The sequence below is a fragment of the Phyllostomus hastatus genome, unplaced genomic scaffold (assembly GCF_019186645.2).
Source record: "Phyllostomus hastatus isolate PE091 unplaced genomic scaffold, TTU_PhHast_1.1 phas_scaffold_555, whole genome shotgun sequence".
Taxonomy (NCBI): domain Eukaryota; kingdom Metazoa; phylum Chordata; class Mammalia; order Chiroptera; family Phyllostomidae; genus Phyllostomus; species Phyllostomus hastatus.
Window position 1 is genome coordinate 2,274,664 of NW_025334036.1, and position 19,184 is coordinate 2,293,847.

At 54.5% G+C, this 19,184-nt stretch overlaps 2 protein-coding genes across 7 annotated transcripts; one reads left to right on the plus strand and one right to left on the minus strand.

Annotated features, from left to right (window-relative positions):
- Window positions 1-2,610: 2,610 nt before the first annotated feature.
- Window positions 2,611-12,068, plus strand: CUNH15orf40 (chromosome unknown C15orf40 homolog). 4 transcript variants are annotated; one of them, XM_045825026.1, is made up of 5 exons: window positions 2,611-2,865; window positions 3,770-3,896; window positions 6,214-6,341; window positions 7,707-7,804; window positions 7,962-12,068. In XM_045825026.1, the coding sequence occupies exons 1-4, from the start codon at window positions 2,752-2,754 to the stop codon at window positions 7,800-7,802; spliced, it is 465 nt and encodes a 154-aa protein (XP_045680982.1). In that variant the 5' UTR covers window positions 2,611-2,751; the 3' UTR covers window positions 7,803-7,804; window positions 7,962-12,068. The 4 variants fall into 4 exon arrangements, with proteins under 4 accessions (XP_045680982.1, XP_045680984.1, XP_045680985.1 ...); XM_045825028.1 differs by having other exon boundaries at window positions 8,025-12,068; XM_045825029.1 differs by having other exon boundaries at window positions 2,617-2,865; window positions 11,925-12,053.
- A 2,675-nt stretch (window positions 12,069-14,743) lies between these two features.
- On the minus strand, window positions 14,744-19,154 carry RAMAC (RNA guanine-7 methyltransferase activating subunit). 3 transcript variants are annotated; one of them, XM_045824946.1, is made up of 4 exons: window positions 19,044-19,154; window positions 18,231-18,279; window positions 16,819-17,030; window positions 14,744-15,926 (listed from the first exon to the last, which is right to left on the minus strand). In XM_045824946.1, exons 3-4 carry the CDS (start codon window positions 16,986-16,988, stop codon window positions 15,740-15,742), a joined length of 357 nt encoding a protein of 118 aa, XP_045680902.1. In that variant the 5' UTR covers window positions 16,989-17,030; window positions 18,231-18,279; window positions 19,044-19,154; the 3' UTR covers window positions 14,744-15,739. The 3 variants fall into 3 exon arrangements, with proteins under 3 accessions (XP_045680902.1, XP_045680903.1, XP_045680904.1); XM_045824947.1 differs by having other exon boundaries at window positions 18,999-19,076; XM_045824948.1 differs by having other exon boundaries at window positions 18,979-19,057.
- Window positions 19,155-19,184: the final 30 nt, after the last annotated feature.

Consider the following 19,184-nt stretch of genomic DNA (forward strand, 5'->3'; position numbering starts at 1 on the left):
AGAGGCCGTTTTGGAACGAGGGTCCCCGGTCACTGAGGTTTAACTTTTAGCCTTAATTCACAGCAGTGACGCAGCACAAAGGAACGGCGCCTCGCCACCGCCGTACAGCTGCTGTGGCCTGTCCTCGATCTGGCTTTTGCGGCGTCGGTTGCTCTCCCCCGCTGTCATTGCAGGAGGTGGGGAAGCGAGGGCTGCTTGCCGTTGGCCCTGCTGCGGTGCGGCGACCGTCCCCCTGTGGTTCGGCGTCAGTAAAGCCGCGGAGCGATGACCGCGAACCCGACCCCGCACCAGGCACTTCACACGCGTTCTCGTCTGTTTCTCGCGGCATCGCTGCGGGGTGAGTGAGAGCCCTTATAATCCCCTCGTCACGGGCCAAGGAACGCGTGTTTACAAGCCTCGCCAGTGGTGGGGGACAGAACTGAGACCCGGGCCTCTCTTCCAAGCTGCAGAGCTGGGAAAACATTCTTGTTCCTGGGTCCCAAAGGAACACCTCACCGTTCTCTCCAACCTGACAATAGGACCCGGCTAACCTGTATTTATTACAGAAAATAAGTATATTCTATTCTTTTATTTATTTATTTATTTATTTTTTAGAGAGAGGGGAAGGGAAGGAGAGAGGGAGAGAAACATTAGTGTGCAGTTGCCTTTCACGTGCGCCCTACTGGGGACCTGGCCTACAACCCAGGCATGTGTCCTGACTGGGAATCGAACTGGAGGCCCTTTGGTTTGTAGCCTGCACTCAGTCCACTGAGCTACACCAGCCAGGGCTATTCTGCTTTTTTTAGAAAGTATGATTATTCCAGGATCTACCCCACAAATTGAGACACATTATTTGTCTGCACTATCAGAGCATCCTTTGTTTTAGGTCTACCTAAGTGGTAGCTGGAGTCTCAGAGAACAGGTTTCCCTGGGGCTAGACAAGCCTGAGAGAGGCCCCTAGAGGGAAGCGGGGCTTCCAGCGCGGAGGGCCGCGTGCAGCACGTCCGAGACGTGCTGTCCACTCCCCTTTCCGGTCCCATCGGCTCAAACCGCTGTCTGTCCTCTGCTTCCCTGGCCCAGCCTTTCAGATGCGGAACCCGGGCGCTGTCGCCTGCATTAGACAACACGTGTCCTTTATGAGGGGGCTGCGGCCACCGTGACCCGCAGCCCCAGAGCCGCACGGCTCCTTTCTTCTCTCGTCCAGTGTGTGTGCTTTAGCGGTCCATTTTCTCCATTGGCAACGCCAGCATGAGATGGAGTTTCCACAGGGAACTTTACCAGGAACTGAAAGGAGGTAAAATTAGGAGCCAGTACAGACAGTTATAATAGGTTTTCTGCCATTTGGGTCATAGCCCCTGTCCTCCCCCCACCACCGGGCACCACCCCAGTCGTCGTCCTCTGCAGAGACAGAGATCTGGGGCGGAAGTGACGAGTCGGGGGCTCAGTTGGTGGCAAACGGGGCCAATGGCTCCGCTCTCCCCCGCAGTCACCTTCGGGAAAGGCTGAGTGGTTCTTTGCAGGGTCCCCTTGGATTCCAGGGGACCTGTCCAAGCCCCCGCCAGGCTGCCGACTTACCCGGTGCTGTGTGATGCTGGCTCGGCATTAGTGCCTCATTTCCTGACTGATTCCCAACAAAGAAAATATGGTTTGGGTTAACACCTGGTTCACTTTGTTCCACCAAAGCCTTCTTACTGAGTGGCCTCCGGGTCCACGAGGGGTGGACCACCCATCCAAACCCAGCTGCCTGTTTCCTCCCTTCCCTGCAGCACCTTGAGCACGTCCGCCACCCAGGGCCACGCCCTGCGCCCCACCTCGGGGAACTGCGCTGCCTCTGAAGTCGTGCAGACGGCCAACTGCCTGCACCTTTGGGTGCGCTCAGCCCCCTCCTGCACTCCAGCTCCCCGTTTTTGGACTTCTCTCAGCCCTCCTCACCCCCTGCCCAGTGAGACTCCACCGCCGGTCATTCGATCCTTCCGCGCTAGCCATCTTGGATCGCTTTAACCACTCAACCAGTAGTAACTCGGAAGCCCCTTCTGCCCACCCGGAGGAATCCAGTGGTCCTCGACTTCCCGGCTGCCGGGTCCAGCGTGTGCGAAAGCGCACAGATGGAGGCCGTGGTGGTTTCGTGGTCCCCCGAGTCCACCTAGGCCCCCGGTGCAGCTCGGTGCCATTCCCCTGAGCGTTTGAACCTGTGCCACTCGCCTCACACCAGCGCCTTCCCTCCCCCGGCTAATGAAAGAAGCTCCAGCCCCTCCCACTAGACCTGTTCACACGCCTGCGTGTGCACCCGGGCTGCCCACTTAGGAAGGCAGCCGTGTCCGCCAGGCTCCCGGCAGAAGGGCCAGTCTCCTGTTGTGTGCAGAACCGCACCCCCTGCCTCGGCTGTTAGCCCCCTTGTGGTCTCACTCCTATCGGAGTCAATAGGACATTATCCTGTTAGCTGCCATCCGTGTTTTTTGTCTTAACGTCATGTGCCCCTCTAGCTAGTTAACCCCTTCACAGTGAGTTCAGATGATTCCCTGCACCAGTTAGCTTCCTCTCCGTACACTGGGATTCGGAGCGCCTGGCCCAAGTGGGGGTGTCCCCCATCTCTGGGGCGCCTGGGCCACTTTCCAGAGCAAGAAGGTCCCGCGCGGCCGTGGAGAAGCGAGTATAGCTGCCGCCGGCCGGCAGGTGTCGCCCTTGTGCCGGAGCGGCCTCCGGCCGTGGTGTGCGCAGGCGCAGAAGGCGTTTCCGGCGCCGGCCTCCCGCGCCACCGCCTCCTTGGAGAGGATGCTCGGGCTGGGCTGTGGACTGAGGCCGATCGGAGCGGGACTTGGTGCTCGGGCCTCCGCCCGGCTCCCTGCGGGCGCCGCGATGCCGAAAAAAGCTGGTGCGACGAACAAGGCTAGTAGCCAAGTCCTGTGGCAGCGGAGGGGTGGGCCGCGGGAGAGAAACATCACGGCGGGGGTGGGAGCTCCCGGGACCACGTCCCCTGCACTCCCGGTGGGCGTGTGTCCAGAGGCGCCTTCGGCCTGCGCCTCCCGGGAGGCTCTGTTCTGCCCCCTCCCGCCTCACCTCTTCTGTCAAAACCTCGCCGCGCCCACTCTGCACGGCGAGCTCCAGCCCGCAGGTGCCTGGGTCGCCCAGGCTGGACAGCCTCCCTTCCCCGGAAATGACGCCTGCGCGCGGACCGCATCGTGTGTTGCTGCAGCAGCGGTTCTTTCTCTGCCGCTGCGGCCTTAGTTCGGGCGGGGGCTGGAGCCGGCTGGAGCCGGTGTCCTCCTGCACGCTTACACAGCCTCTGCCTGCGGGCTGCCCGGCGCTTGCGTGCGCCGGGCGGGAAGTTCTGCTGCAGCTAACTCACCTAGTAGGCCTTGAAACATCACCGTTGTTCCGTCTCTCCCCCTGATTCACACGCACATGCACGCACGCACGCTTCCAGGCTTAGCTGTTCACAGACATTTATTAATTAGCTCGTGCCGCCTGAGACACAAAACATAAGTGGCCTCTGCCCCTGCGGGCTGGGAAGCACAGAGCCGACCATAGACACTAAGGTTCAGGTCAGAGTCAGGTCTCCGAGGCAGGAAGAAAACGCTCTACGGGGTTGATGGGAAGGCTTCGTGGAAGAACCGATTTGGGCCGTGACAGATGCTGGAAAACCATTGCAGGTGGCCAGAATTCCCCGCACACGGACGAGTAGCCCAGCTCGTCTTGGTTAAAGGTGAAGGGGAGTAGTGGAAGGATCAAATGTGTGGGGACATATTTTGTAACCTGTAAAGTTGTAGCGTGGTTGTTGTTGTCGTTTTAGGGTAAAAGCCAGAGCAAGGAGCCAGAGAGACCACTTCCTCAATTAGGTCCTGTGGCAGTTGATCCTAAAGGTTGTGTCACCATAGCCATCCATGCCAAACCTGGCTCTAAACAAAATGCTGTAACAGGTATATCTGAACGCTGGGGTGGGCGGCCCCTTCCCCCTTCCCTTTGCCTTTGTTGAAAGTTTATCCTGCACAGTCAAGTGCGTTTTTCTCATCTGCATTTAGAGGCTTTTTTCATTCTTAAATTCTCAATTCTAATATGACGTTGTAAAACCAGTGTTTAAGAGCATACAGAGTTTAAAGCGTATCAGATTAGATGAAAAACCATGGTATGTTTTCTTTTTTAAAAAATACGGTGTTTTAGAAAGGGCACATAAAAGACGTGGGTGGCTTAGATTATTAGCTGTCTTATTCCAGAACTGGAGGCATTGGCTAGAGACAGAAAGAAAACGTTTTGGTGGAGTTTCATGATCCAGGGAGGCCCAGGGACGAGGATAAAACCTGAGATCCGAGAGACTGGATCGTCAGCTCCCGTGTGAACTTGCTTTAAATCAAAATGATACAAAACATTTCTGGGTCCAGTTTCCTCATCTGTGAGATGGGAAAATTGGACTACGTTAAAAGCTTTCAAGCTATTGCCTCAAGAATCTGCAGTGGGCAAGGGGGCGGGTGGCGCAGACAGGGTTTCTCAGGAGCTGTGTTTACGTTTGTTTTAAATGTGTTGGGATTTCAGGGGAAATTGCTGTGTGTGTGTGTGTGGCAGGGAATTCGGAGTGGAAAATAAGTGTAAAAACCATTGATCTGAATTACATAGAAGGTCTTTTTTACCTCTAAAAGTATGCCAATTTCTTAAAATATTTTTTAAAACAAGACCTCAGAACTGGGGTGCCAGGCCTGGCTGCATGAACGGCCGTGTCAGCTTGGGTATCTGTTGGCAATGCCCCCTGTGGCCAGCATCTCCTGAGTCGTTGCCGTGGGCGCTGGCTGCTCTCCGAGTGCCATGTGTCATGAGATCTAAGATGCCGCCAACTATGAACTACACAGATAGTTCACGTACCAATTAGAAAGACAAAATCTATAACCATTAAACACTTTATGTCCATCTATTATAACATGTGGATTTCGGGGGGATTAAAATTTGAGAAAGCACACCTTGGAATCAGTGCCAGGGGAGGAGGACGGTTGTTTGACCTCATTCTCGCGGAGCCCGTGGCCAGGGTGCCCATGCAGGGAGTGTGAGCGTGTGAAGTGCCCGCCGAGTGGCCCCAGACGCGGGGCCAGCTCGAGCTCACTGGCAGCCTGCTCCGGGCAAACACTTCTCTCTCTCAGAAACAGCGGCGGAGGGCTGACCGCAGGCCGGCTGCTCTTTGGAAAGGCCGTGCTGATGGGCGAGTCAGGACCACTACTATTCAGAAGCGGTGTTCTTTATCCCTGGATCTCAAAGCATGAGTTTGAATTTATTTTTGATTCACAACATCACTTGCTAGCTATGTGATCTTGGGCCCATCTTGATGCCTATGTCATTTGTAAAGTGGAAACTATATTGGTATTGATGTCTTCATAAAGTTATGAGGATTAAATAAGTTAATATTTATTTAAGTTAATATTAAGTTAATATTTAAGTTAAGTTTAAGTTAATATTAAGTTAATATTTAAGTTAATAATAATTTGCAAAGTCCTTAAACATGTTTGTGTGCCCTTCACATTAGTGTCTGTGTTATGTAAACGTTCATTAAAGATTGCATTTTGAGCCCTGGCTGGTGTGGCTCAGTGGATTGAGAAAGGGCCTGCGAAGGAAAGGGTCATTGGTTCGATTCCCAGTCAGGGCACATGCCTGGGTTGCAGGCCAGGTCCCCAGTAGGGGGTGCACAAGAGGCAACCACACATTGATGTTCTGTCCCTTTCTCTCCTTCCCTTCCCCTCTCTCTAAAAATAAACAAATACACTCTAAAAAAAAACTTAAAAAAATATATATTGCATTTTGAAAACATTAAAGAAGGACTTCACATAAGAGACAAATCCAACTCAGTGCTCTTGCTTGCCTGAGGAGGAAGCCCTGAGCAACTCTGTGCAGTCCAGGGGCTGCCCTAGTCATCCTTCTTTAGGGAGGTGGCTGGGGCCACAGCCCTGGCCTTGCTCTCTGCCTGGAGCACTTCCTGCCGGATAGGCCTAGTTCCCAGCTGCCTACGCCCAGGATTCTGCAGGCCCAGCTTGGTCAGCAGGGTGCGGGTAGATGCTGATTTTCTCATCCAGATTTATTTTCTTACTGGTGGAGGTGCATTTATCGTGTTTATCACGCTCCCTCAGGCCCGATTAGTTTCAGCCTTCACTTCTGCATCCAGCAGTTATTCAGCGAAAACCCGTGTGCCCGACAAATGCAGACTACCCTCACTCCCCGAGGGAGGACTTCGGGGTGAGGTCCGCACCGTTTTCGTTCCAGATCTGACCCCCGAGGCTGTGAGTGTCGCCATCGCGGCTCCCCCGTCAGAAGGAGAGGCCAACGCGGAGCTCTGTCGGTTTCTCTCCAAGGTCCTGGAGCTCAGGAAGAGCGATGTGGTTTTGGATAAGGTGGGTGTCTCTTCTTCTCCTTTTAAATACCTTTGAGCAGCCCGCCTTAGTCATTCTTTTCAAAATGCTGATGTTTTCCTTTTCCAAGTATTGAAAAACTGATTGTTTTTAACTGTCATTCCTGCTACTACTAAAATCTGTGAACTCTTCCTGTTTCGTCTTCATTCCTACTGCGTTGGTCCTGATGCAGACTGTCCACGTGCCCTTTTTCCGTTCCTCAGCCGACACCATTTCCAGGACTTCTGCCCTTCCAGAGTCACTGCTGTACCTTTTCTGTCAGGTTACCTCTGCCCCTCCTTTCCCTCGAGTCACACCACGCTGGACAATCTAAAATGGTCCATGTTGTTGGTCATCTCCACTAGTGAGTCCATCGAGTGTTTTTGGCCCCGCACGCACGTGGCCCTTGCCCACTGGGGGAAGCTCACGTGAGGCCACTGAGCTTCGGGCTTGCAGCGGGGTGGTGGCAAGACCGCCGGGGAACGCATCCTGAAACTCAGGTTCTGGACCATTGCCCTAGACCTGCTGGGATAGCTCTGCACGGGTGAGACCCTGCCCTGTGTGTGTCTCTTAGAATTCTACCTGTTTCCCAGAGCTGTGCCCTGTAGCTCCCGCCCAGGTTCCAGCTGGCACTCGGAGCCATTGATGGGTAGGCTGCACCTAAAAATCCACCTGAGCACAGCAGGTCCCTCAGCATCCCCTACCTGCGGCAGGTCACATCCGGTCTATTGCCCTTGTGCACGCTCTGATGTTTGCGGGAAGGCACTCCCCGCTCTTCCCCACCTGCGCCGCTCCCAGCCAACCGGGTGAAGCCCTGCTCCGATCCTGGCTTCTCTAAGGGCTGTGTTTCAGAACACGTCCCCTTACTGGCAGCTGTCTTAGGCAGCCGTGGAGTCACAGCACTCAGAAGCGTGGACAGCTTGTTCTAGTTTTCAGAAACGCGTAGCAGCATGAATAACGATTTGTTCTGTATTTTGGAATTGTTTAATACCAAGTTTGTATGAAATTGCAGTATTTGTTTTGGCAACTTAAAAAATAATGTTTACTTTAAATTTAAACAGAAGAATGGCTACAAAGCAGAATTCGTTTAAAAGTTTTAATGCCCAGCTTTTGTTGTTAGAGAAGTTCGTGGCCGAATGCGAAAGCCCTGGAGAGTAGTGAAATGTGCAGCACGGTGGGAGCTAAGAGGGGCCTCAGGGTGGCTCGCGGGGCCGGGGGACGGGGAGGCTGAGCCGGCGGGACGGTTGCGGGCCACCCTCTGAGGGCCCCGCCAGCACGTGGCTGCCGCGCAGGCAGCTGGGGTCCGTCTCTGACGGGGTCGGGAGGTTTAGTGTGTTACCCTGACGCGGGCTTTTCCCTTCCACCCAGGGCGCTAAATCTCGTGAAAAGGTGGTGAAGCTTCTGGCCTCCACGAGTCCAGAAGAGGTCTTGGAGAAATTGGAGAAGCAAGTTGAGAAAAAATAAAAGTAAGACATTACAAAATACATCCTTGAGAAATTTTTTTATTGTTGATGACAAAGAGGCTGTTACAAAGAAAAGTGTATTTAAATGCATAGAAGAAAATGTAAACCAAAAAATCCATTTATATTTAAATGAGAACAGCTCTCTGCACCTTGGATATAGGTTCTAAACATCCCTGACCCCGAATGGCTTGGAAAGTATGACCTGGATTTCATGGCATTACAGAACAGCCGGAGAGGACAGTCAAGATGACCTGAGTCGGCCCCTTTTCTTTTGTGACGGGGCCTCTGATCTCCCGAAGCTGAGAGACACTCGGGGTCGCACTGTGCACGGTGACGACCAGGACCCAGGTCCCTTGGCTGCTGGTTGAGTGCGGCCCGCCCCAACGGGAGACCGACAGGACACTGTCCCCACGCCACTGCCGGCGTTCTGGGGACGGCCTTCCACTCCGGTTTCCACGCGACGGGAAAACCGGTCCCTGCTGTGTAGTCTGTATGTTTCAAAATGCGTATCTATGTGCAAAACTGTCGTCTGCATCTTTTTTAAAATGCTTGAGCATTTTGTGAGAATGTAAGAATAATGGAGACTTGCACAGGCACACCTCTTCCCGTGGCCCTTTGCAGGGACCGGTGGTTTCACGCGCTGGAGGGCCGTGGCCGCTCTGTGCTGAGCAGTTCTCTCAGGGCCGCTTTCCCAGCGGCACTCGCTCGCTTCGTGTCTCCGGGTCACGTTTTGGTGATTCGCACAATATTTCATGCTTTTCGTTATTATTATATCTGTTACGGTGACCTGTGGACAGGGACCCTTGATGTTTCTGTTGTCCTTGTTTCATGGCACGGTGAACCGCACCCACACGAGACAGTGAACTTGGTGGATAAGCGTGTGTGCTCTGGCCACTCCACCTGCCAGCTGTCCCTCCATCTCTCCCCCTTCCCTCCGGCCTCCCTGTCCCCCGGGACACAGCAGCGGTGCAGTCATCAGGCCGGAGGACCACCCGACAATGGCCTCTCGGTGCCCGAGCGAGAGGAAGAGCCTCACGGCCCTCACTTTGCACCAGAAACTGGAGATGATCACGCTCAGCGAGGGGGGCGTGTCCAAGGCAGAGGTCGGCCGCAAGCCGGGCCTCCTGCGCCAGACCGTCCGCCAGGTCGGGAATGCGAAGGAGAAGTCGCTGACGGAGATGTATAAGATGTGTGATGTATGAGGAGATGTATGATGAGATCGACGTCGTTTTCACGCCGCGTCCGCGCTGCGGCCCGTGGGTCAGGGGGTCCTCTCAGCGCCAGGTCCTGCTATTTGAGAAACACGTTCCGTGAGGCCATGGCTGCTGTGGACCGCGGCTCCTCCGACGGGTCTGGGCAGAGTAAACTGAGAACCTTCGGGAAGGGGTTCACCATTCCAGAAGCCATCAAGAACATACGTGACTCATGGGACGAGGTCGGAATCTCCACGCTCACAGGAGTCTGGAGGACGCTGATCCCAGCCCCCCCAGAGGGCTCAGGGAGGGGCCGACGTCTTGCGCGGAGGAGGTCGCCGCGGACGTGGTGGACACCGCGAGAGACCTGGACCTGGGCGTGGAGCCCGAGGACGTGGCCGACTGGCTGCGGTCCCACGACGAGCCTCCGACGGACGAGGGTTTGCTGCTTGTGGTCAAGCAGAGAGGGTGGTGTCCCCAGACGGAGTCTCCCGCGGCGACGAAGAGGTGGGGCCTGCGGAATTGGCGACAGGGGATCTGGAACACTACGTGGGCTTGGTGGGCGAAGCGGCGTCAGGCTTTGAGAGGACGGACCACAGTTTTGAGAGGCGTTCCGCCGTGGGTAAAGTGCTGTCAAATAGCATTGCGTGCGACGGAAAAATTATTCGTGAAAGGAAGAAGCAGTCGGCGAGGCAAACGTCACTGTTGCCTTATTTGAAGAGGTCGCCCCAGCCACCCCCGCCTTCGGCAACCACCACCCCGATCGGTCAGCAGCCGCTGACAGCGAGGCGAGACCCTCCGCCAGCAAAGGGACTGCGACTCCCGGAAGGCTCAAACGACGGTTAGCATTTTTCTGCTGTAAAATACTTTTCAAGGTGTGTACGTCGTTCTGCTTACACCTCGCCCTGACAGAGCCCAAGAAAGAGGCAAAACCCAGCTCGTCCTGCCCCGGCGGCAGGAGCAGGAAACCTGGCTCCGGCGGCCTCTCCCCACCCACTCCTTTGCTAGGGGGGGGCCTCTCCCCACCCACTCCTTTGCTGGGGGGCTGGAGAGAGAGCCAGAGCGTGTAGGTGGTGCCTTTGCAGGGTTTAAAATCCCAGGCGGCTGAAAACTCACACACGGAGGGAGGCAGTTCTTTCCTGGGCTGTGGGTTCCCAGCATCCCCCCCTGTGCAAAAATTCTAGGGATTTGGGTAAGTAGTTCCTTTAACTATAATGCAGAATATCAATTTTGGAACCTGCCATGGCCCCCACGTCAGGTTTTTTATTTAACACATGTGCCTAGAGACTAAAAACGCAAGGACCTACTAGATTTTCCATTTTGGTCCAGGAGGGGGCACCACAGCGCCGAAGCGGAGAGCCGCCCAACGTGAAGAAGGCACTGAACTGCGCTGTCGGGAAGTCCCTCCTGCAGCGCCTGAGACCGGGGATCCTTCCTGCCCCGTTTTCTCGTTTTCTCGTTTTCTCCGAGGCCCCTCGGAGGCTGCCGTCTCCCCATGCCGTGAGCGTAGCTCAGGCTGGAACGTGGTGCCAGCCCAGGCCGGCTGGGTGCCCAGAAGGTCAGGGCCACTGCCGTGGAGGAGTCAGTATGACCCCCAGTGCCTCCCTTAACTCACAGCTTTCAGAAATCCCCTTCAGTTGAAGTTTTTGAGAATGGAATCGGGCTGGACGACCGACAGGGACTCAATTCTAAATGAGAGGCCAAATGTACTCGTTTGAGTCGAGAACACGCCTGCCAGCGAGACTGGGCCGCGGCACCCCCTGGCGAGCACGTCCCGCGCCCCGCCCCTTTGGGCCGTCTCCTCCGCCAGCTGTTCCGAGGCCACCTGGAGGGCGTGGGGTCGGGGGCGGGGGAAAGCGCGTGGCCGTCTGGAGCTCGCGTTTCTGCCGCGGGGAGCGGCCCCGTGTGTCTCCCAGCCCCTCCCCTGGGACGGTACCGGACACTGGGGATGGAGGCACAGGCGCTGCCTTTTTCTGAGCTCCGGGGGCGACACCGCCTACGTCTCCCCACACAGGCTCTCTTCAGGGAGTCCTTACGATGCAGTGGAGATGCCCGGCATTCCATGACCCTGTTCCGGCTGTGTGTCCAGCCGTCTGTCTGGTCCCCTTGCTGTGAGAGTTCGGGGGGGGCACAGGCCGACACTCTGCGGCACCAGTTGTAGACTGTGGTCATTTCTGCGTGAAGCTCCCCTCACCCGCCGTGCCGTTTGACTTTCGCAGTGGCTTTCAAGCTGTGTCAGAGCCTTAGGTTTCCCTAGTGACACCTGGGGGTGGGAGCATCGTGGGGAGTCGGGGGGCGAGGCAACAGAACGCTGAGCTTTTTGTCCTCCCAGAGCTGTGCTTCCGACGCGGGCCCGGCCACCACACGTGGCTGGTGAGCGCTGGCAGGGTGGCCAATCAGGTTTCAGAATAAAAGGTGAAAGTGTCATCAAAATAACAGCCACGTTGGAGACACCACCAAGAAAGAAGATGTCGAACGTGGCATGTGATTCGGCGGGTGGGACAGAGGAAGGGGAGCGAGGGGAGGGAGGCGGCCGGAGCAGAGACCGAGAGGACGTCAGCTCCTCCCTCGCTGGAGTCTGAGGAAGGGAAGCCAAGAGGTGGAACCGACAAACACGTGAAGGTGTCGTCATCAAGGAAGTCCTGGAAAAATGATGAGACAAAGGTGCAGACGTAAGGCACAGCGTCCCGGTGGAACACGAACCAAGGGTGACCGACGACGGAACACGACCTGGTCCAGTCCTCCGATTTAGAATGTGACAACTCACCGCCGTCCAAACGGGAAACTGGAGTCACGGGCGGGGGGTGAGGGGGCACACACCTGCACGCTCACGTGTCATGGGGGGACTGAACGGCTGCAGTGTTTGTTTTAGGGAATGGGGTGGCGTTTATTAAAACTGAAAGCACCAGTCCTTTGACCCCCCCCCCCAGTTCCACTTTTGCAGACGACCCCACAGAGCACGTCCGAGCACCGGAGGACGCGGGAAGCAGTGGGCGTCGTCAGCAGGGCGGAGAACGGGAGACGGCCCAGTGTCCGCCTGGAGCAGAACGGTCGTGCTGTCATTCGGAAAATCCGTACTGTGGTGTGTTACCAAAACCAAATCTTCAGATTTTAATCTGTGACTGCTGACCCGGAGTCTGTTATATTTTGTTGCATAAACAAAGAGCATACATGTATATGTGTATATGTGTATGTATTTTTATATATAAAATAGCCATACCTTAATAAAAAAAAAAAAGGGAAATGTTCATGTATGTCAAATTCATGTGTGTTTGTGTGGGCGTGGGGAAGAGACACACAACAGGCCATAACCGCCACCTGGGCGCAGATTGTTCACGTTTGTATTATTTCATTTCTTGATCACATTTCTGTGTACACACAACGTGTATGGTGAAGGAGACTTTAAAATGAGAAGAACACACACAAACAAGGGAAAGCTCTGGCCTTGAGCAATTTGAGCAGCTTCATTCACTTAGTTCAGACGAAGAGGCTGGCGCTCCTGGTGGGAGTTGACGGCACTGGCAGTGGAAAAAAACCGTGAGGTCACCGTCACGTCCTCCCCTGGAGCTGGAGAAGTCACCGAAACCCAGAGGAAATCTGACTAGTAGTTGATACATGCAGGCGCTCGGTGCCCTGCGGGGACCGGAGTGGGAACACCAGCTGAGTGAGCCTGGCAGCCCGTGCAGACGCCGGTGGGGGACCTGCGTGCTGGGCGTGTGCCCAGGGCAGCCCGGGGATGCCCCGCCCCGTGCTCCTTCTGCAGCCGCAGAGCCCACGCAGACCGGGCCCAGCCTGGTGGCAGGCACTGTGTCGCTTAACCCTGCAAGGGGGCGGGCAGTCACATCCAACACATGAGTTTGGAGGGGGACTTGTTGACCTGCGCCTCCCATCCCACCCCGGAAACCCTAAAATCCAAGGGGTGTTTTAAAAGCTCGTCCCCACTTTTCTGGTCTGATAGCGTTGGTAACTCCCCCTTCATGTTTTAATTCATGTAAGGAAACGCTCGCAGCTCCCCCTCACTGAGCGTCCTCCCGGCCTCCCCCTCTGGCAGGTACTCTGCATCCTGGACACGAACGCCGTGCCGTACAGTTCACCAAACACCTACCTCCCTTCGCATCAACACACGTTTGTGCAGCGTCGGTTACGTGCCGCTGGGGGTTAAGGGTCACAGATTCTGGTTTCTTGTGTCACTCTCGCATGAGCCCTCCTTTATTTTCACAATAACACTGGGAGAGGGCAGGGTGGGCATGATCCCCGAGTTTGCAGGTGAGCAGTTAAACTCCGAGTCTAAGTGGTTTTCTCAAGGTCACACACCTTGCAGGGAGGGAACTGGAAGCCAGGACTCCTGACACTTCATGCTGTTCCAACAGACCATCTGTTTGAGATTAACTCCACTTGACACTATTTTAATCCTCTTATATTATTACTGGTTTTTTTTAAAGATTTTATTTATTTTTAGAGAGGGAAGGAAAGGAGATAGAGAAACATCAATGTGTGGTTGCTGGGGGCCGTGGCCTGCAACCCAGGCATGTGCCCTGACTGGGAATTAAACCTGCGATGCTTTGGTTCGCAGCTCACGCTCAATCCACTGAGCTGTGCCAGCCAGGGCTATTATTACTGTTTTGATGTAATTTTCTGTCTCTGTGCATGAAGCAGAAACCATGTCTTTTGTGTCTCCCTGGTTTGGGGCACACACGACTGCTGTTTAAGAAAAGAAAAAAAAAAGAGAAACTAATGTGAAAGCTCTATCTCAGAGTTCGTGTGTGTGATGAATGAGAATAAATGTCAGTGTGCCTTTTTAAATATACTACATAAAATAAAACAAATGGAATGTTGGGTTAAAAAAGAAAAGAAAGAAACCACCAGCATATAGATAACGCATGCAGAATGCAGAGACAGCTCACGTGAAAGGGAAGGTTCTTACCCTCGTTTCGAGCAGGGATGGTGGTCAGGCCGTGGGTGCCGTACTCTGTCGGGGTTAGAATACTCAAACCTTGTTGGACAGTCCCCTTCCTCCTGAGCTTTCTGAGCGGCACCCCCACCCCACCTCTGCCCCGGACCTCTGGGTCTCCCCCCTCACCCCAGCTCTGCCCCGGACCTCTGGGTCGGCACCCTCACCCCAGCTCTGCCCCGGACCGCTGGGCCTCCCTGGTGAGCGTTGGGAGCGGGCACCACGGAGGGCCTCCAGGGCCCCACTCCACAGCTGCGGCCTGCTGCCGCCCCGCTTGGCCGTGCCAGGCCTGCTCTGGTCGGTGAGTGTCTGTCATGGCCCAGCCGCTGTCGGAGAAGATGCTGGGCCATGGTCTGGCCGGGGTCACCTCTCGGGACTACGTGTCCACAGTGGCACGACCCGTCTCTGTGGGTGTCCGTTAATGTGATTAGAGGAGTGGAGGCAACCCCTTGCTTTTATGTACATCTGAGCGTGAACAGTTGTTTTATCAGGTCCTTTCCAAAAACAAGAAGTCACCGGAAAGATGGCTCTCCAGGACAGGGGGAGGGGAGGGGAGGGGAGAGCTGGGGCCGGAGCACGGACACGAGGCCCCGGAGCAGCCGAGGGCCCGGCGCGGAGTGCAGGAGAGGACGCAGACGGCGGAAGGCGCGTTTTACTCCCCGGGGCCTGTGAGGAAACACGCACTCCTAATGCTGTTTTCAAGTCAGACGGACCTTTCTCAGTGGGCATGAAGGGGACAGTAACAGAAGAGCGTCAGCCTCATGGCACTGTGTGAAAGAACAGGCTGACCACCAAAACTTGCGGAGTAGATTCACATTTTGAGTCTTTTATTTAAATAAAGCCATTGTAATGGCCGCTAAGATTACTTGAAATACAATGATCACTCTGAAGGGAAGTTACAGCACCAGGGCGTTTACAGAAGCGAGAGCGGGAAAGTGCACCTGGGAGGGACAGTGACGTCGCCGGGGCAGCCAGCACTGAGCACCGGAGAAGACGGCAGGGTCAGACAGGGGCAGCGGGGTCACGACACGTGCCTGGGAAGGACGGGGGACGTTCCAGCGTTTTCCTCGTACTTCCGTGTGGCGTGAATGTGGACCTACTATGCTTCGGTTAGCAAGAGGCCTTAGACTTCGCGTAAAACAACTGCGAGCCCTAACCCCACCCACCATTAGGGCAAGACACTGGAACTGAGAACGATTCCTTCCCTCATGGTACGGTTTTATCCGTGACACTCCTCTAAAGGAGACAGACCAGGATGACCGTGGAGCTGACTCACACCCACGGAGGAATCAGAAAGTACCATAGTCACATAGCAACAGGAGCCCAGAATGAAATCCACTGCATTGCTTTGCCTTCCAGGGGCGGGTGTTAACGCACAACACATCACAACTAAGCACGGCTGTGCGGTCACGAGTTGGCTTTACAACCTCTGTCAGATTGCAGGGACGGGCACATCTATGTAAATGGACATGTGCTCATACTGAAAAGCAAAAGCAAAGGTTTTCTGTTTTAGAATTTCTAACAGCCGTGTGTGGCAGAGACAGAACGGAAGGGCGGACAAGGAAGAGCCCGGAGCTCTGCGAAGCCCTGAAGCAGAAGAGCCTGAGGTAGAAGGTAAGCAACACAGCCCAGCAACCATCCCAGCTCTCCGGTCAGATCTTAGACCTCAAGTTCCCCCCAAAATTAACCTGTTCTCTACAGTCAGATGTAAAACTACGACCAACAGAAGATACACACGGGTGTTTGTCTCGTTAACAAAGCGGACGGTTTTACTGAAAGCCGCAGACGTTTGCGTCAGTAGTAGCCGTAGGGGGGCCGCTGGTTGTAGCCGTAGTGTCCGCGCTGGTGGGGGTAGCAGGCTTCCTGTCTGTGCTGCTGGTAGCTGCTGCCCCAGGGCCGGCCGTGCCACTGGTTGGACCGGTTGTCACTCGGCCACCCCCGTCTGCCCTCCCGGCCTCGGAACTGTCTGTTATCTTGCAACCTGCAACACAAAAACAAGAACGTGTTTGTACTTCCCTTTTAAGACAAGGCAGGACCAGTCTACCCTGTGGCATGTGATTTCTCGATTGAGTACTCAGTAAACAAGAGAGTGGTGAACGCTTTTCTCTGTGGAACGTTATAGCACCAGTTATTCAGAAACACTCCCTACACTCGAGTCCTCCTGTCACTGTCACACTGGGCATGGCTGGCAGAGAAATGGGCAGACTCCAACCCAAACCCAAACAACAGGACGGTTCTGATTCAAATGGAAAACTGTTAAATTGTGAAAACAAACAAACAATGGCGATTTACTCCTTTTGTCTATTCCAGGGGTGTCAAAGTCATCGTCACCAGGGGCCACAGCAGCCTCACAGGTGCCTTCAAAGGGCTGGAACAATTTTAGGACTGTCTAAATGGAACTACTCCTTCACTGTTCAGGAGTTGAAATTACATGCGGCCCTTTGGAGGCCACCAAGAGGCTGATGTGGCCCCCGGTGGAAATGAGTTTGACCCCCCTGCTCTATTGTGAATTATTCAATAGAAGTAACTTCCACTATATGTACTTTCTAAAAACAAAAACATTACTTTCTTTATGGAATTTTATGCAAAGTTTTGTAGAAGACTCGAGGTTTTTAAAGTCTATTCGCAAATAAAATATTCATCCACAGAAAGAACATTTTTTTTTAAAAAATTAACACACACACATTTAACAATAAGGCGCAAAACCACGTGGGCTGACAAAACACTACGACAAGTGTTTAGCAGCCAGTTACTTTGCGCCAGGGAACAACCACCCGGGTCCCTGCCCACGGCGGTCCCGGGGCCAAGCAGACTGAGGCCTTCCCTCCCAGATCAGCCGTCGGCACGTCACTCCTCCCCAGCAGTACACGCACCAGTTGCCCCGGTTCCTCTGGCCCCCACCGGCCCTGCTGTTCCACTCCTCCACGATCGGGGGGGACTCGGGGGGGCGCTTCAGGTACTCCTGGTACTCCTGGTCGCCTTCCGTGAATCTGCTGGCGAACATCTCTTCAAAGTTGGGGACGGCTTCCGCAGTATCGGTCATTCTGGAGTTCTGTACACCTCTTAATATGTTCCTGCTAGAATTCTAAAACATTAACAGTAGTTTGCCAGTGAAAAAACAAGAAGTAAACAATTTTCGGTATGCCCAGGATAAAATATGTGACATGGCTTAAAAGAAAAAAGCCAATTTAAAAAAAATGCAGTCTAGAGTATTTTATAATGGTATCCAAAGTATGCTCACCCCAGATTCTGTGACGAATGAGAAATGACTACTATGGATGTTGTCATGGCTATAAAAACTGAAACCTGTATCGGCTGGGTCTTCCAGGACCTTTATGAATTCACTGGACAAGTGGTATTCCTTCACTGACATTTCCCGAGATCCCTCTACACCTGAGGAAAGATGTGGCTTAGGCCGCAGGGACCTAATTCTTGAGAGACCAGGGGACAAAGAGTCCACTTCTTTCCACCCTCACCCAAGTCCTGGAAGCCCGCCGCCGCAGCAGCGTCCCGTCAGCAGCCCCACTGTCTCGCCTTCCCCGACCAGACACTGGCCCGCACTCCCTCCCCCCCCCTTTCCCGGCCCAAACCCACCTTTCTGCCCTTTGCCTCAAGACTCCTAAAACCTGTCTTCTGATTTGGGGCACCTGTGACATCATGCTAAACATTTTTTAAAAAATTCTCATCTGACATCCCCCAAATTATTTTCCTTCCTGTATTTAACTTACAGTAGAGAGTTTTTGACAAAGACATGTGATGTCGGAAGGTCGCTGCTTCACTAGTTTGTCCTTCCTCCAGATCCCTCAAAACACGCACATATTTGTGACACTGCCTCATCCCAACAAAAGTAATCCGATGATTGTCCGGGTGCAAGACACGACGCCTAGATGTTTCACCTTCAGACCACGGCCCTCTCAGAGAGTATGTGCCTCAGGAAAAACGGCAGGCTCGCCACGTGTCTGGGCCTGGCACACCGCTGGCCAACTCTCCAATCCGAGGGACGGTTTACAATACATTCTGCTAATTAAAATTCGTGCTTGCGTTTCTATAGGGGCCACAGAAATCACCAGAAAGATGGCCCATCCCTAGGCAGATGGGCAGGAGAAGTCGCAAGGCAGGGCAGATGGGCTGTTCTATTTGTAAGTTCTCCCCCATCACCATCCCACAAGTAAGTATATTTATCATCACTCATGAGAGTGCAATTTAAACAGAGTGCTATTACCCAATGTTACCACAATAACTTTAATTAACAAATATAATTTTTATTGATTCAAGTTTTACTCACCACAGGGATTTGAAGTTGTACAGTTTGCTAATGTCTGGGTTGTGTAGATCTGTGGGAGGGGGGAAAAAAAAACAACCTTCAAGAAAACCCTCAAAAGGCACAGGGGAGGGAGGGAGCAGAGACCATATGGGCTTTACATTAACACAGGGGTTGGATTGAAAGTGCCCAAAAGTGCCAGCGAAGAGCCAGAAAAATGATACAAAGACTCGCCCGCTGAGCCTTCAGAATTAGTTTCTTAGGTGAACTAGAATCAGTTTACCACGTAAACTGGTGCCGGCGTGAATAACTAGTTCCAGCACAGGGCACGTTCTTTTCCGCTGGAATGAAGGGGCGCAGCCTTCCAGACTTGCGCTCGAACGTCAGTGTATTTACCACGAATAAAGCCACCCAGGACTCCGGCTGCAGGCGACTACCCTCGGGAAGGACTAACCAGAACGGGGCCTCGCTGCCCCAGGCGGTGAACCCAGAGGGCCCAGGGAGGTAAGGACTGGAAACCACCGCGCTTTTCCAGTCCGCTCCCAAAGCAAACCAGACCGCAGCTGGTCTGCCAAGGCGGTGGCAGGCTCGCCCCTTCCCGAGGCACCTTAGATGTCCGGGTGCGAAGGAAACCAGAGGCCGGGAAGGGCCAGGGGCTCCCGACCTCGCGGAAGCTCCCAGACCCGGAGCCGCAGACCGAGGACAGCTCGCCACTCGGCTCCGCTCCGCCCGCCCGCCTCCCTCCTCCCCGGCACCCAAGCGGGCAAATCACCCTCCAAACGCTGTGCCTACTCAGCTTGGGCCGAGCTCCGCCGCCGAAACACGCAGAAAACCCACCTCCGGTCCGCGAAGCGGACGGCCACCCGGCCTCTCCAGGGTAACCGGGCGACTACTGTCAGAAACCGACACCCCCCTGACTTCCGCTTCCGGCAAGCTACGCAGAGGCGGGCCCGTCAGATCTCGCGATATCTAGGGCGC

Coding starts and splice junctions, on each gene's coding strand:
- CUNH15orf40 (XM_045825026.1), top strand. CDS start 2,752: ATGCTCGGGCTGGGCTGTGGACTGAGGCCGATCGGAGCGGGACTTGGT. Junction 2,866..3,769: donor AAGCTGGTGCGACGAACAAG/GCTAGTAGCCAA, acceptor TTGTCGTTTTAG/GGTAAAAGCCAGAGCAAGGA. Junction 6,342..7,706: donor GCGATGTGGTTTTGGATAAG/GTGGGTGTCTCT, acceptor CCTTCCACCCAG/GGCGCTAAATCTCGTGAAAA.
- RAMAC (XM_045824946.1), bottom strand. CDS start 16,988: ATGACCGATACTGCGGAAGCCGTCCCCAACTTTGAAGAGATGTTCGCC. Junction 15,927..16,818: donor CAGAGGAACCGGGGCAACTG/GTGCGTGTACTG, acceptor TTTGTGTTGCAG/GTTGCAAGATAACAGACAGT.